The sequence below is a fragment of the Topomyia yanbarensis genome, chromosome 1 (genome assembly GCF_030247195.1).
Source record: "Topomyia yanbarensis strain Yona2022 chromosome 1, ASM3024719v1, whole genome shotgun sequence".
In the NCBI taxonomy this organism is placed as follows: domain Eukaryota; kingdom Metazoa; phylum Arthropoda; class Insecta; order Diptera; family Culicidae; genus Topomyia; species Topomyia yanbarensis.
In genome coordinates, this window is record NC_080670.1 from 134,017,563 (window position 1) to 134,034,837 (window position 17,275).

Sequence of the window (17,275 nt, forward strand, 5' to 3'; positions counted from 1 at the left end):
TGTTCTTTTTTTGCGTAAGCTAGTTGGATTTCTGACGAAAGTAGCGCCAGACAATCATTCGTTCCCTTTCCCCTCCGAAAACCAAACTGGGTATCAGATAGCAAGCTTCGCCTCAATCCAATTGTCGAGACGTCGTAGGATAATTTTTTCCAACAATTTCCTGATGCAGGATAGCATTGCAATCGGTCGACATGAGTTATGGTCGGAGGCTTGTTTTCCCGGATTTGGAATGGCGATAACTCTCACTTGTCTCCAGTCGTGCGGGACTATGTTCTGCTCAAAAAGCTTATTGAATAAATTCAACAAGCGTCTTTTTGCTAGGTCAGGCAGATTCTTCACCAAGTTGAATTTAATTCTGTCTGGACCCGGAGCATTATTGTTGCATGAGAGGAGTGCAATTGAAAATTCCATCATTGTCAAAGGTGAATCTATGGAATCGTTACTTGTGGGAGCATCGCGAATGATTTTCTGCGCAGGAGCAGAATTTGGACAAACTTTTTTGGCAAAATCCAGCGATTCGAAAAATCTTCGCTTTCATTAGTTACGTTTCGATTCCTCATTCTTCTGGCTGTATTCCAAAGAGTACTCATTGATGTTTCTCTTGACAAGCCATCAACGAAGCGTCTCCAATAACTAGACTTTTTGGCACGATGGAGACTGTCAAATTTTTTTTGCAAAATCGAATAATTTTCAAAGTTCGCACGTGTACATCCTTTCCGTTTCATAATTTCTTTGTAAGCAACTTGTTTAGCTTCATATGCATCCGAGCACTCTTTGTCCCACCAGGGATTAGGAGGCCGGCTGTTCATTATCATGCCAGGATTGCATTTCGTTTGGGTTTGTTCTGCTGCTTCAATAATCAAACCCGCTAGAAATTCATATTCTTCGGTAGGTGGTAGCTCTTCCGTCGAAACAAGAGAAGTGGAAATTAAAGATTGGTATTTTTTCCAATCAATATTTCGTGTCAAGTCATAAGGGACATTGATTGAATTCGTGAGGCCTAATTCACTGTTAATTGAAATAACGACTGGCAAATGATCGCTACCGTGAGGATCAGGTACAATCTTCCACGTGCAATCTAACCGAAGTGATGTCGAGCATAGAGATCTATCTGCACTTGGTCGTGCGGGTGGTCTGGGAATGTTAGTTCTATGGCGGTTGAATTCTATAAAAACTGCGTTAGGAGTTCTCGATGGATGTTTTGAGGTGTTGAGGGAGTGTTGATTGAATGATAAATTTTGTGAATATGCGTAGGAGATGGATCTGATTTGCATGTGAATGCCTTTTTGTGCCGAGTAGGTGTGTTAATGACGGAGTCGCGCAGGATTTAGGTTCGATGCATGTTCGATGCATGTTCGATGCATGTTCGGGAGTTTTGGGTTGTACTTGTACATGGCTGATGGCCTTGTGATGGGTGTAAGTAGACACTCAGCACTTCCTCTTCTATGTTCGCTAGATTGGATTAGTTGAGGGCGGCTTTAACCTAACCGAGCATTCACCGAACAAGTGATTTAAAGTATATTTCTTATTACTTATCTTGTTTTTTGGTGTGGGGATTGTTTAGGTATAGCTCTGGCAAGAGGATCGGCGTTTGTTCAGACGATCACCGGTAAATGGTAACACAGATATAACGCAACTCACGAGTACTTCGCCGCGAGATAGTGGACTGAACGTTGTTCGATCTAACAAGATACAAGCAGAACTCCTAATGGTCGGTTGTCCGGAGATCAGGTTGCTTGTTTCACAAATCGTGTTAATACTAGAAATGATAGATCCCTCGAATTCTCGGCGGCCGGCCCTGAGCAGTTTTTAGCACGGTATTGTTGGTAACTACGGGCAGTCTCTGAGGCGTGTGCTATTATGTTATATGTACTACTATATTTTTGTCGTACATAGTTTGGTATGCTCGTTGAGTTAACGACATTGTAGGGGAGCGCGCCAATTGAATTGACATGTATTTCAGCTGAGCGAACTAGTTCCTTTCTTTATTTAAAATGTGTTTCTCCAGTTAGGGGGCTGATCCATAGGGACTTTGGTCGGCGCTTCTGAGTGAAGTTATGACTGATCTTGAGGATTGAGGGTTCGCGGGAGGGATCGGCAACCGGTAGCCGGTTTGTGGCGGACATCGCGGCGCGAGGAACCGATGCTGGCTTGCTTTTTACGTTTGTATTTAATTCATGAATTAGTTTCTATTCAATCTCCTTGGCTGTCATTCGTGCTTATATTTCCAGTAGTTAGTATAAGAAAGCACTCGCGTATGTCGTTGGTTGTATGCCCACAATGCAACACCGGTCGTTTCAGATACTTAAATGGTGCTTAAATTAGACGGCTCAGAACGCACTCTAGTTGGTGTAGCAACGCTCTCGAATATAGGATGCATTTGAATCGGTATTTTATTTAATCGTTCGTGTAAAAATAAAACATTGCATTTATTGTCGTTATTAATTGATAAATATTAGATATATTCGTAACATTCTATTGTTTTTGGACTGTCGTGATTTGTCGGAATAAAGATACAGGTAATAACAAAGTCATTTATATTGTTTAAACAATATCTGATTCAATTCAACATGAGTAATACTCCCGACAGTCGGTTATCCGGAGTTGAAGTTGCTTTTTTACAAGAGGAGAATTTCCGAAGTAATTGAACAAACGATAAATCTATCAAAAATTCTCGGCAGCCGGCTGCCCAGAGCAATAAACATATGATAAAAATTCTGAGAGTTGCACAGATCGTATCACTTATCAAGGTGAATCCAGATTAGTGTAACTTTTACCCTATCACACTAACAAATACTCCTTCCCGTGGCAAACGTGGAGATGCAGAGGTATTCACGGTCTCCATAACAACGTTTGTCATACTAACATTCCTTTCCTTCCCCGATGACGTGGCCGCCGCCCTTATTGGCATTCCAAAGCATAGAATTTTCGAAACGTGCACATTGAGGATGGATCGCTACTCCCAGGCTCCATTCGTTGATTCTCTGTGCAATTTCGCTTATTCTGGTCAATCACGGAGTAGCAACTACGAATTGTTCGGTCATCATGCTCATGCTCAACTTAGGATCATAAACCTGTTATCATAACTTTTTAGAAATTCTTCAAATCCGCGAAACAATACTATTTTGTTTAAATTTTATATTATTAGTTTTTTTTTTGCTTGAGATTCTTTTCCGACCATTTTCTTATTCAAAATTATATCATTTTCGGATTTCTCAGACCATTTGACCATTCTTTGATGTATTCAGATCCTTTGTTTCGTCGAACAATCATATCGAAGTACTTGATAAAGTGAACTTTAAAATTTCAACTTTCCCATATTACCTATAATAGAATTGTTACTTTGAACAAATATACAATTCCTAAAAACAGATAACACCCTGCTGCTTCCAAACATTTTCTCGTTGACTACAAAACAGAACATGAAATGATTTTGCGAAAAACATTATTTTTTACTAATATGTGGACCACTGAATTGATGTGTTTCTAAAGGGAGAATCTTTCGATCGTGATTAAACTCGAAATTTTCAACGAAACTAAAAACGAAAACAAATCTAATTGAGATAAAATTGTTGGAAGAATTCATAGAACAATGATAGAATTTTGAATGTAACATCAGTTACATAGGAACCTCGAGCAAAAATATATTTCAAAGAAAAATAAATTGAAGGTTTGCTTTGCGAATTTCAAGAAATCTAATTATCAACGAAGACATCATTTAGCCAGTTTCGCAGCTAAATGGTGTCTTCGAAGGTTTTCATTAGCTTTACAAATTCGTTCCTCTGACAGTGTGTGTTATGCTCAGATGAAAAAGGAGCATGTAAGCAATTAGTGAGAAATTTAGCGATATTGATTTTTTTGTTTAAATATTTTCTACCAGAGACACCGTGAAGAATCCAACCATGTTTGTTTCAAGCGCTGCCACTTCCCAGGGACTCGTGTCTTCATTAAAGGGTTCGTCAATGCCAACGTACAAACGCGAATAACGATCAGTAATGTTATCTGCACCACGAACGTGCTCGATTACATAATCATAAGGACTGGGTATACTGCCGCTATACGCATAACTGTCCCATGTGTATAGGAAATCCCATAGCACATGGGTTATGCTTATAGCGGCAATATAAGAGACCAGCCATCAGCCCTGGTGAGAGCCCTCTTAGAGTCTTCCCTGGTTCGCTTCAATATGAAAGCCACCCCTTGAACATCTGTACGCAGAACAAACCGCCTACCTAATAAAAAATATGCACAGTGTTCAAGAGCCCAGACGGCACCTAACGCTTCTCGTTGGTTGTGGGGGTATCGCTTTTCGGTTTAGAGGAAAAACTGATGATCCTCGCATTTCGACCTTAATTCTCTTGAACGAACACAGTACCCAAGGCTACAGGAGAAGCATCCGTATACATGACAGTCTTTTCGTACTCCGAGAAGAATCCAAGAGAAACTGTACACTATGCGATGCGCCTTTTGATGTCCTCAAACGATTCTTGCTGTCCTAAGCCCCACGTCCATGCATTTGTGGAAGTAACAGCCCACAATGAGCTACTGGTGTTCGCAAACCCCTGAATGTAAGGGCTAATGAAGGAAGCTAAACCCAAAAAAACTTCTCAATTGAGAGGTTGTTACTAGCGCTCAAAAATTCAAAATGTCAATTTTTGCCTTTTCGACATGAAAACCATTTTTCTCTAGTTCGTGACCCAAGAACTAAATACAAGATTTGTCGAATTCACATTTCGATTCATTGATCGTCAGGTTGTTAGTCGCCAGTATTTTAAAACTTGTGCCACAACTGAACGCAGCTCTTCAAGTGTCTTCGCAAAAACTAGTATGTCGCCGATATACACGATCACGTTCTTCACGTCAGCTAGGATTCGTGACATTTCTCTCCGAAATATTTACCCCAAACATAAGGCGTGTAAAATGGTAGTCATATCTCGTGACTCTTCACATAGTTCGAGATGGTAGCATGCATTTCGCTGGTCAAGTTTTGAAAAGTATCTGGAACCAAACAGTTTGACCTTCATTTCTTCTGTTAAAGGTAATCTATAGTACTTTCTTTTGATCGCTTTATTGAGTCTTCTCATATTGACGACCAGTCGAAAATCTTCCTTACCCTTCGATACAGCGGACATTCCGCTTATCCACTGTGGGGCTACTATCACTTTTTCAATTATGCCGCTTGCTTCCATACTCTGCAACCTGCACTGTGCGTCCCGGTAAGCAGCTGGGCCGTTGTAGTAGGCATTTCTAGTCGGTTTAACTGAACTGTCTACACTGAACTTTACTAGCACTCTGGGCATTTTCGGGAACGTTGCATCTTCGGTTATTATTTCGCAGTTATTAATATTTGCGCCAACTTGAAGAAGTTTTAAGTCACTTGCCGTCGATCGACCAAGCAACAAACGTTGCCCCCTGTTACAACGTAGAACATCACAACCACCGTTGGTTTGTTAGTACTAATATTTGCCTGAAACACGCATTCTATCGGCATTGGACTTTGCGAGCCATACGCTTGTAAAATATTATCTGTCGGTGGATTGATCAATTCAAGTACTGCTTGACTTGCCCAGCATTCTTGTTTCAATCGTTTCCAATCAAAACCCCCTATTACGTTGACGCCGGCACCGGAGTCGATCATAAATTTGATTGGTGAGGAAAATCCGAGTGAGCAATCGTCCAACACATCCGCAAGGGAGAGTGCATTAACCTCCTGAAACGGAAGTGTGGGGAACGGAGGATTCGAATATAAGACTTGTAATTAACTATAATGGAACAGTAGCATAGAATTGTACTTCATTCAAAAAATTCTATTTATCAGTTATCAAGTGCCTGTTTATTATGCGCTTCGTCGTTACTCCATATCGGAGGGGCAGGCTTTATTTCTTTTTACTGGATCATGTCTACGCGTATGCGCCTACATGCAGCAGCGAAATGTCCAATTTCGTGAGATGCGTTACAACGTCTGCTCAAGGCTGGACACGATTGGCCTTTCTGGTGAGCTGGACGATTGCATCTAGAACAACTTGAACGCCTTCCCAGGATGCGCCTTCCATTTCCGCGGTATCATTTAGCTTATTGGTTACTATCAGAGTCATCTTCTCTTGCACGTTTTTGGTGGCCTCGAGCCGACCTCTGCCAATCACTTCGTCGTATCGCAAATACCGCCAAGATTTCGACTGCATAGGCCTCCTCTCGTGTAGCAGGCTGCACAATAAAATTAATCTCATATCCGTAGGTCCTTGCTGCTTTCGTTAGATCCTTGCTCATGAGTCCTTTCAATAGCTGTGCTCACACAAAACGTTCTTGATCCGCCATGCTATAACCGCACAACCTAACTTTTTCCATCAATCTAGCATGGAATGAGACGACTGATTCCTCAGACTCCTGCTTCATATTGGAGAACGCCTCATGTTCCGCAGATGTGTCCGTCATAGATTGTAGGTAGTCGTGGACGTTCTTTAAGAATATCGTGTAGCAGTTTGGCTCACTTAGTTTCGGGCGCAAATTAGCAGCTCAGATAATGATGGCCTGCACCAAATCAACCATGTAAAAAATAGACAAAATTCATATTTAGACCTCTTATTCACGAACTGCACTGAAAACTTCTGTGTTAATGCATCTTTAACTCCATTATGGAAAAATGAAGTATTTCACACAGCAATCGAATATTCAATTTTCTTTCATAGAAACTCTTCCCCGAACGACTTGGAGTATGAGGAAGTGCCGGAATACCATAAAACTGACTTCGAAGAAGTCAAACGTAGACTATGTAGAATACATTGGCAAACTGTATTGAGTATAGAAGGAAATGTCAACGAAGTAGTGAATAAATTCTATTTAATTGTAACGAATTTAATCTCTGAAACAGTACCAGTAAAAAGAAGAAGAAGGTCAACAGCCTGTGTGGTTCAACCAACATCTGAAGAATTTAAAAAATAGAAAACAAAAGGCACATAAAATTTACAAGAAAGAACATAGCATTACAAATCGACAAAACTATCTGGATATTTGCTCCCAACTCGACATAGCCATTAACACTGCACATGAAGAATATAATCGTAAAATCGAGACTGAAATCAAGAAGTCCAAAGAATTTCTTCCATTACGTGAAAACGAAATTGAAAAATTAGCAACTTTCCAACCAGAGGGGACAACGTATCATCGAGCATCCCGAAGCAAGAAGACTCCTACTTATTTACAGGATTACGTACAATGCATTGGTAGATGCCAAGACGACATATGTTAATAACATATTCCATCGCTGTTCGCATGAATAAATGTACAATAACACATAATAGAGTCGTATGTACTTTTTTTATTGTGACGAAGGGGGATGTGGGGAAGTTGAATACCTGCCTTGATTTATTTAGAAGCGCAGCGGCGATGAACCAATAAAGCAATACAAACTATGGAGATTTCACAACCTACTTGTCTGTAGACTTGAGTGGAGACTTTTCGGTTACACGCTGACAAGTGAGCGGTCCCGCTACTCACAGGTCTTCTTTCGACAATTGGCAGCTTACCATGTAACACGCACTCCAGGTTTACTTCAGCGGTTTGCTGGGTGATTCTCTGCAAGTTTTCAAAGTCCCTTCGAATTTCTTTGCAATAATAAGTCTAAAAAACTTTCGAGGAAACCATTGGCTGCCAGAGCCAGTTCCGGATCTTCCGGAACGTAACGAATATGTTCTATATCCCAATCACAAGTACGAATTTATGCGAATTATATTCCTGAATTTATGCGATTGATATTCCAAAAAATCTTAGAACCCTAGGACAAGGTTCATGAGTTGGCCAGTTCCACTGATGTTCCAGATCTTCCGGAAGCTCATTAAGCAAAAAAAAACAGGTGTAGTAAACACTAAAAACCCATGCTTCTAAGATCAGTTTTATTAATTGATCATTTCAGCAAATGTTCCAGATTCTCCGGATCGTTATTATGTGACCAATACGGTTAATTTTTCACGCGGAACTAGAAACTTATGCCAATGCAACATGAATAAACGTTTTCGAAAATTCTAGAAGTAGTTTCATGAATTAGATAGTTCTACGGGTGTTCCGGATTGTCCGGTTGATTTTCACATAGAATTCAGTATTTGAATCAGAGTTTCAATATTATTTTTAAAGGGATTTTATATAAGCTTTCAAGAATATTACAAAGCTACCTAGTAATCTCTTTTAATTTTTTTCTTTATTAGGCATGCTTTTTCCTTTTATTACTATATCTTACGTTAGATTCATACTAACACTCACTAACACAATCAATTGCATATTCTCTCACAAACGCCCACAATCTCTCTCATCCAAAACGCCCCTAGCCTTCGCGATAACACAAACGCAAACATACGATCGCAACCATCCACACATACTTACATACTTAGATCTCGCCAACATTAAAACACCCGGGCAATTAAATGAACGTTTTAGCACTTATAAATTTACAAACGCGATCTCAAGCATCAATCCACCGAACGCGCGATCATGAATCGGTCACATCCGGCAGTTCCTACCCTCGTTCTTAGAAGCCTAGATTCATGCCTTCAGTTGGACCAATCTTAAAAAAATATGACACTCATATATCTGAAACGCATACAAAAAATTAAGTACCATATTCACAGGCCGCGCGATTATTCTAGAACACACACAAATATGCAAATGCTCGCACGGTCCCAAAATCGAATTTATACACGCAAGGTCACATTCTCGCTAGGACCAGTGACAAACACGTTACCATACGGATGATTGACACACTAGATGACTTGACACTACGATCGAATAACCTTTCACACCCTCCTCCGCCCATCAATTTTCTTTTCCAATGGAGTGCATGTAGTCCGCAAGAACCAGCTCAGCCATCACCTTAACTATCCACCTGACCCGTACGAGAACTGACTTAACTATAACTGTTCCACCTGGTTTCTAATACTATATTCACACTACAGAGTTAAACATGTTATAATAATTAGCAATAAGATAAATGTCATCAAGATAGCGTTAAAATACGTTTTAACTCGTAGTGTGAACGTAGTATAAGTAGTAACGTTCTACGAGGCCATATATGGAATTCTTCGTTGCAATGTTCCTAAAAAACGTACCACTAAAAAAGTAGATTATAAGTACCCGTGGTGGAACGCTGAGCTTGGCCGGCTGCGCAACGTACTACGGAAGCAACGTAAGCGATTCTTACATCACAGGACCGACGACAACAAAGTTATTCTTCGACAAATTGAGCTGCAATATGAAACAGCCCGAAACAGTGCATTCGGTGAGTATCTCAACCAAGTCCAATGCAATCTGCGGAATAATCCCTCGACATTCTGGAAGTTTATAAATAGCAGAAGACGCTCCGGGGGTATTCCAGAAAATGTTTATCTTCGAGACAAATGTTCACAGTCTACAGCCGAATCGGTGGACCTTTTTGCAGATCACTTTCGAGATGTATTTACCAGTTCTCCTGTCTACCCATCGCAAGACTACCTTGAAACATTGCCAACCTATAATATCAGCCTCCCCTGCCCTAACGTGAACGTTACCGATGTTTTGATAGCTTTATCCAGCGTTGACCCGTTGAAAGGGCCAGGTCCGCATTGTTTGCCCCCTTTGTTCATAAAACATTGTGCCCGAGCGCTTTCTGTACCAGTAAGCATTATTTTCAAGCGCTCGATCACGGAAAATGTTTTTCCAAGTGTGTGGAAAGAAGCTGCTATAGTTCCTATCCATAAGGCAGGAAACACACATAATATTGAAAACTATAGAGGGATCTCGCTTTTGAATTGTTTGGCCAAAGTTCTGGAAAAGTTTGTTTACAATGCAATGTACGCTGCATCTTCACACATAATTGATGAACGTCAGCACGGCTTTGTAAAGAAACGCTCGACAACTTCGAACTTGATGACGTACACAAGTTTTCTAGTTCCAGCCGTCGAGAAGCGCCAGCAAGTTGATGCAATATATTTTGATTTCGCTAAAGCATTCGACAAGGTGCCGCACAACATTGCGGTTATGAAACTGCAGCGATTAGGATTTCCTCCGTGGGTAACCAGGTGGTTACAATCTTACCTTTCTGAACGATCCGCTTTTGTTAGAATCGGCACCACATGCTCAAGCGTATTTGAAACGCCAACCGGTGTCCCTCAAGGAAGTCACTTAGGCCACTTATCTTTATATTATTCATCGACGATCTCTGCACCCGCATCCAGTCTGGAAAACTACTCTACGCTGATGATCTGAAAATCTTTCGCTCCATTGCTTCGGGACTCGATTCAGCTGTGCTCCAAGAGGATATAGTCAATATTGAAGAGTGGTGCTCGCTGAATGGAATGCAGATCAATGTCGATAAATGTAAGGTGATAAGCTTCGGGCGCTCGACAACTCTAAGGCGCTGCGAATATACCCTTCAAGCGTGTGTCATCGAGTACGTGGAATCTATCCGTGACCTGGGAGTGTTATTTGACAGAAAACTTCGCTTTGCCGACCACATCACAGCGACAACGGCTAAAGCTTTTGCAACATTGGGTTTTTTGAAACGAAACACTGCTGACTTCGAGGATTTCTACACTCTGAAATCTATATACTGCGTACTGGTCCGTAGCATTTTGGAGTACGCTGTACAAGTGTGGGCGCCGTACAACGCCGTGCAAAGTAATCGATTAGAGCGTGTTCAAAGAAGCTTTGTACGGTTTGCTTTAAGAAAACTGGACGACCCTATCCGTTTAGCACCGTATAATAATAGATGTATGCTACTAGATTTGCCAACGCTGGAGTCACGTCGTACCTTCTTGCAAAGAATGTTCATTTTTTAATAAGTTGTCGAGCGATATTGACTCTCCCGATATTCTTTCAAGGATTAATTTGTTTGTTCCTCCTCGTGTTATAAGAAACCGACCGGTTTTATGGATCCCTAGGCACCGTACAGCATACGGCCAGAATAATCCGGTAGATAGATGTTGCCGCAAATTTAATGAAACTTCCGAACTCTTTGACTATCATATTACTAAATCTAGTTATAAGTTAGCAATTATAAACTTTTAACACACTAACACTTAATCTGTACGGTATCTGCCGAAGATCGAATAAATAAATAAGAAAAAAAAAGAATATTACAAAGCTTTGGGATTAGTTTCATTGATTGACCACATTGTCACTTGTTCAGTATTATGAGAAATACTATGGTATCGCCGGAAACAGCATCGTAAGCACAATGCGGAACATCCAATATCGGTCCAATCATGTACAAAACTGATATAGTGGAGACCCGATTTTATCAGCCCCCGATTTTATCAGCTTTTTGACCCGATTTTATCAGCTTCATATGAAAATTGATAGTTGGTAGTTTGATGGGCTCTAACAGACGAACCAAGTTGAATTCGAGTAAATCCTTTCTTGGACATATATTTCTTATCTTAGAGATCCAAAAAATGCAAAAATAAAAATATTATTTTTTTTTTAAATTTTGCGCTGTCAGACCCCCTTAAGGGGAACTTAAAGTAAAAATTCATAAAAGGTTGCAAGGCTACATCTAAGGAACAAAGAAGAATATTTTAAGAGCTTCAGTTTTTTAAAAAGACAGAAAAATATATGTCCCGATTTTATCAATGTCCATGTTGTATCAGCCTAAAATGCGCCAAGGGGCTGATAAAAACGGGTCTTTACTGTATACACATTCTTATTTTTGTTTTGGTTGTGTTTATTATTAGTATTCTGTTAATAAACTTGTGATTTATGATGACGGTTCTGCATACATCTATGCATGCCAAACATGACCCCATTTGGCGCCGATTCCCGCTGGGCAACCTAGTCAAAAACGGTAATATTTACCAGAAAATGAAAAGTAAAACTCTAACTAACAATTTGGTTTCAAATTCATATACATTAACTGAAAGTGTGTCCTAAAATTGAGTACTAAATTGGGACCACCTAACACCTTATTCATAACTTTTTTGTACTGCTCTTCAGGAATGTTCTAAAGTTTCAAGCTCGACTGAAAATCGTTGCTCTTCATGAAAGAGGAAAAGTAAAGAAATTCCAAACTTCTAGGCGCAAAACATAAAAAGTTATCGAACTTTGAAAGTTCATTTTGCGTCATATTGACCCCAACACCTAAAGAAGGTTAAATTAACTTAACTTGGTTGAGGCAGAAAATGTCGTTGTCATTTGTCATTTCTCAGCCCACACCCTGGCAGACGTTCATCCGCCCATCTAGACTCTGTCAAGATGAGGACCTACAAAGCCTAACTGTTCGTATGTGCTAGTCCGTATAGCACACCAGTTTCTTCCACAAGCAGGCGCCGGCTGTTAACCAGTCCCACAAGTTTCAGATACATTACATAGAGGATAGTTGGAGACAGAAAATGAAGAGATAGTAAAGAGATTTTGGTTTGCTGAAACGAGACAAGAAAAGCAAAATAATTGTGATTAGTTTTTTTTTTATTTTTTTTATCGAGCAGGTGACTGCAGCTTAACGTAACGTCAAGTTCTCTACTTTGTCTGGTCCAATGTATCCTGCTCCTAACAACGCGTGCTAAGTCGTCAGTGATGCAATTAAAACTTCGCATTGATTCCGCTTCTATTTTCTTCCTGATCTCCTCATGGGTCCCCTAGATCAGAAGCGGATCAATCGACTGTTAAGTAAATTAGAGATCGCAGTCAGCCGTGATGTCCGCGAATTTCATACATACATACAAACTATTTGGCGCAAGTTCAGAGCGTGTAACGTCGTTTTGCATTGAATCCGCTTCTGTCTCTTCCTAATCTCCTTTTTGTCTGCTAGTTCCTAAGCAGATCAATCGACTATTAATTGAAACGGCAAACATACTAGCAGTATTAGTCCTTACTCGCGAATACTTTTCCTTCAACTGTGCTGTTTCTTCTCTATCTTATAACATAACTCGATTATCCCTGTTCTAGTCAATATACATATTCATTACATTATGGACCAGGCAAACCCTTAATTTTTCTATTATTATTTTCCTGAGTAGCTATACCAGTGAAGGTATTTTAGGATTTCGCAAAAAGAATCTCTGCCAATAAAGGCGTAAGAAATATTTATCCACTATTAACCATAAAGTTCGAGCAAACCGCCTGGTTCGACTCGAATAGACTACACCGACCCGAAAGGGTTGCTTATCATTTCTGAGAGCCGGTGTGCTTGGTCGAGTTTAGTAATCATAAGAACAAGTCCTGAATAATTAACTATCTCTTAGGTGCCAGTCCTGCACTCCTTTCCTGAACTAGCCTCATACTCACGATCAAAAGAGTCGACCACTAGTAGGATCCACATGTCCCCCACCCAAGCGAATTGATCAACTTGCAAGTAGGAGCACATATCCACCAACCAGCCAAGAAGACTTCCGAATCAATGAGAATGGACCATGCCAGTCGAAGGCCACAGGCCCAGCGCCATCTCGTACAGTGTCATTGTCATTTCTCAAGATGAGAACCTACAAAGCCTAACTGTTCGTATGTGCTAGTCCGTATAGATTTTGGTTTGCTGAAACGAAACAAGAAAAGCAAAACAATTGTGATTAGTATCGTAGCTATAATAAATAAATAAACGATTTCTCCTCTGTTGTCGGTTTCCCTGTTCGCAATCCTCCCTCCTATTCCTGATCTGTTTGGGCCACTGGCTTTCCGTTTCCTTGGCCGTCCCGCTCTCCCGCATACATTGTAGCAGGAGAAACAAATGAAAAGACAAAACAAAACAAAATGAAAATAAATGGACGTCTGCTATCTGTGCCTAAATTGATGTTGCTTCTCAGTTTTGCACGACCCAGGGGGACTTGGCCTTGATCCCAATGCTCTGTCACCGATGTTACGTGATATTCGTTATGGAATATTCTTTGTTTGGGGGCCCTTCATAAACAATGTTGTACGTTTTTTTATCCCTGATCCGCTGATACGTTTAAAATTCATTTTTAGTTTTTTTTTATCTCGTTACGTGACGCTCTTCCCTATTGTCAATATCCAACATCATTTATGAATGGTCCCCTGGTGATATATTTAGAGCAGACAATCCAATGAGAAATAGGATTGACAGGATTTTAGTGCGCTCTTGGCACCTTGTGTCACATCTTCATGTTTGTTATACATACTAAGTATACCAAAGCATGCGATGTGATGACCGGAAGATTAGAGAAGCAACTCCTCCCCTCCCCCCCCCCTTTGAAAGTTCATTTTGGGTCATATTGACCCCAACACCTAAAGAAGGTTAAATTAACTTAACTTGGTTGAGGCAGAAAATGTGACCCAAAAAACTAACAAAACCTATTGGTTAATCAAAATATGAAACTTGTTGCGTTGATTATTCCCACAGACTGCATTGCTTCTTATTGTCTTAAACTCCTCAATTTAAAGTAGCAGTAAATGTGTAACATTTTGTTAAAAGCGATAAAAAAGAATCTTCATATGTTAAGCGGCCCTTACACGTGCAATATTTTTGTCAATACACAGTATTGACGATATTGCTTCAATACGTCAATACCATTTGAAATTCACATCGTCAAATCGTCAATACTTCCATTACACATGCAATACTTTTGTCAATAGGGGAGACCGGGGCTAGTTGGCGGTGTTTTCAGTTTTCAATTTTTACCGCTTTGATGTAGGTAGATCCTGCAAAATAGAACACGCGGCATGAAAGAGCAGACTGTTGGCAATATCTCTGTTTTTTTGAAAGTATTTGATGCATTGTCTCCTTTTTAGAGACAAAAATATGTGACTCGGAAAACCCGCCAACTTACCCCGGCCCCGGGGTAAGTTAGCGATATGTGAGGATATGCCAAAAACTAAGCAATCAAATGGAGATTCAATTACCTCAAGGGTCCTTTTGGAACGTGCTGAATGTCTTTTCGAGAAAACTGTATATTAACCGACATTTGCTACTATATGTCAGTTTCAATACCCCCGCATTTTGACTTTTACGCTTACTCCCTATTCAAAAGCAAATTTTCGAAATTTTTTGTGCGATTGGCCGGAATAAATGTCTCCTACATTGGCAAGATACACAAGAAAAAGAATTTCTTACTTTGGAGTGAATTCCAGAAATAAAATTTTTTGATGACTTTTTTGCACTGTAAATAGTGCAACACCGCCAACTTACCCCAACCGCATATTTTATTAAAAACTATTTAAAAAATAACTTTTGTTTTTGGATAGATGTAATATCTATACGGATATTGAAAGCTCTTTTCACGCGCTATCAAAAATTATAATCATTCGGGAAATAGATTGAAAATCACCCTAAATACCGCAAAGTATTTAAAATTTAGAAAATTTGCTTGGTATGCTCGAAAACACAATATCGCCCACAATTCCAACAAAACAAAATGTTTTGCAACAGAAACACATTGGATGATGTGTTTCACATTACTTGAGGTACACAACGAGAGGCAACGCTTTATGTTTAATAGAAACGGAGAAAAGGGGCTTCTGCCAACTTACCCCAATCGCCAACTAGCCGCGGGCTCCCCTATCCTCTAGTATTGACAAAAATATTGAACATGTAATGGCCGCTTTAGCAAAGCAACGGGTTAGTTTATTTCGAGGGACAGTGATGCTCCACTACATTTCACGCCAGATTTATTGTTCTGTTTCTCTATCATTTCAACGCTCAAGAATGAATATTTTCACGACACCCTCGCATTGCCTCGCACCATAAATACATTGAATCATTGATTCGCATGCTGCTTCTAATGTTTCATCCGCCTGAAATGCGATAAGCGGCCCTTACACGTTCTATATTTTTATCAATACTAGAGAGTAACGGTATTTCACGTGGAATAGAAAAAAAGTTGTTTTGACGACGTGCATTTCAAATGGGATTGACGTATTGAAGCAATATCGCCAATACTGTGTATTGACAAAAATATTGAACGTGTAAGTGCCGCTATAAAGGGACCCTTACACCAGGCGTTAGTATTGTCATTACTGAGCAGTATTGTCACTTTTAATGATCGTGTAAGGTGAGTAATGACGAAATTTTCACACAATTTCAGTCATATCATGTAAGGGCCCCTTAAGAAAAATGAAAAGTAGTACCGCACTGCGATGCTATCAGCACGCAACTCAGAGCCGTCACACGTATTGGTTCTACGAAGCACTCGGCACGCGAAAATAGTCGGAACACGGACAGGTGCGTGTTCTAACTTCGTGTTCGTGTTCTAGGTGAACACCCGTTCTTCTAACATTAACGAGAACACGTTCTTCGAACACGCGGCACACTGGTTTTGCAAGAACAGGTACGCTTGCGTGCTTGTACAAAGAACAGCACGCGTGCTTACTAGGAACAAGTATGGCGCGGTTCGCGTGGTGCTCTAGGACATTACTGCTACAGACATCCGTGTTTCATTTCCATATTCACTTGTCGGACATTTACTAACTGTTATCTTTTACTGCAGGCAGGTGATTTTATTCATACCATGGGTGACACTCATGTATATCTAAATCACGTCGGTCCTCTAAAGGAACAGTTGGAACGAACTCCTAGACAGTTTCCAACTCTACACTTCAAGCGTACAGTAAGTTCAATTGATGACTTCCAGTATGAAGATTTTGAAATTCGTGATTACGATCCATTCCCACCAATTAAAATGCAAATGGCTGTTTAGCACTGTAGAGTGTTGACATTGTCTGAATAAAGTTGAAAAGTAAATAAACATGTTTAACAAAGTAAACCTTTTTTAAACAAAGAGATATCACAACCATATGTAGGGTAGATTAGAGTCTGTGGTATTATAGAGTCCCGTACAGAGGAATGCGCAACACTGCCTAAAATGATGCCCTCTTCTTTGTTTTTGGCACCCACAGTTTTTGCTGTAACTTTGAGCAACTTCTACTGAGTTGCACAATAAATTAATATGGAGTGAATGGAAAACCTACTGTTTCGTGACTTATAGCATCATAATACTCGTCCATGTAATTTATTTTACATAGTTACAAAAAAGTATAATAAACTGAATACAGTGTCTTGTTTAGTCGATTGAAATATTTCGCCATGATATTATTTTTATCAACCCTGACACTTTTCTTGCATGTTTCCCGAAAGAATAATGTTTGTTTACTTTACGCGATAGGTAGCCATCGGACTGTTCGATAGGTAGATTTGGCTTCAACATAAACAACGCCTTTGGGATAGATAGGGGATACGAAAATTTACGTTTGTTCATGGAGAGGCATGGAAATCTCAACGAGACGTCTTCATCAGATTGCTTTGGCATTAAAAATGTCTTACTCCGCTCTGTGGAACGCAACGAAATTATGTATTGTCGCGCTTGTAATA

General features: G+C 40.0%; 1 protein-coding gene across 4 annotated transcripts in view; it reads left to right on the plus strand.

Annotated features, from left to right (window-relative positions):
- LOC131688869 (thymidylate synthase) overlaps window positions 1-16,670 on the plus strand; it is an 888,839-nt gene extending 872,169 nt beyond the window's left edge. For all 4 annotated transcript variants that reach the window (XM_058973579.1, XM_058973670.1, XM_058973749.1 and 1 more), the window contains one exon: window positions 16,395-16,670. In XM_058973579.1, the coding sequence (XP_058829562.1) occupies window positions 16,395-16,604 (210 nt within the window). In that variant the 3' untranslated portion in view covers window positions 16,605-16,670. The remainder of the gene's footprint in view (window positions 1-16,394) is intronic.
- Window positions 16,671-17,275: the final 605 nt, after the last annotated feature.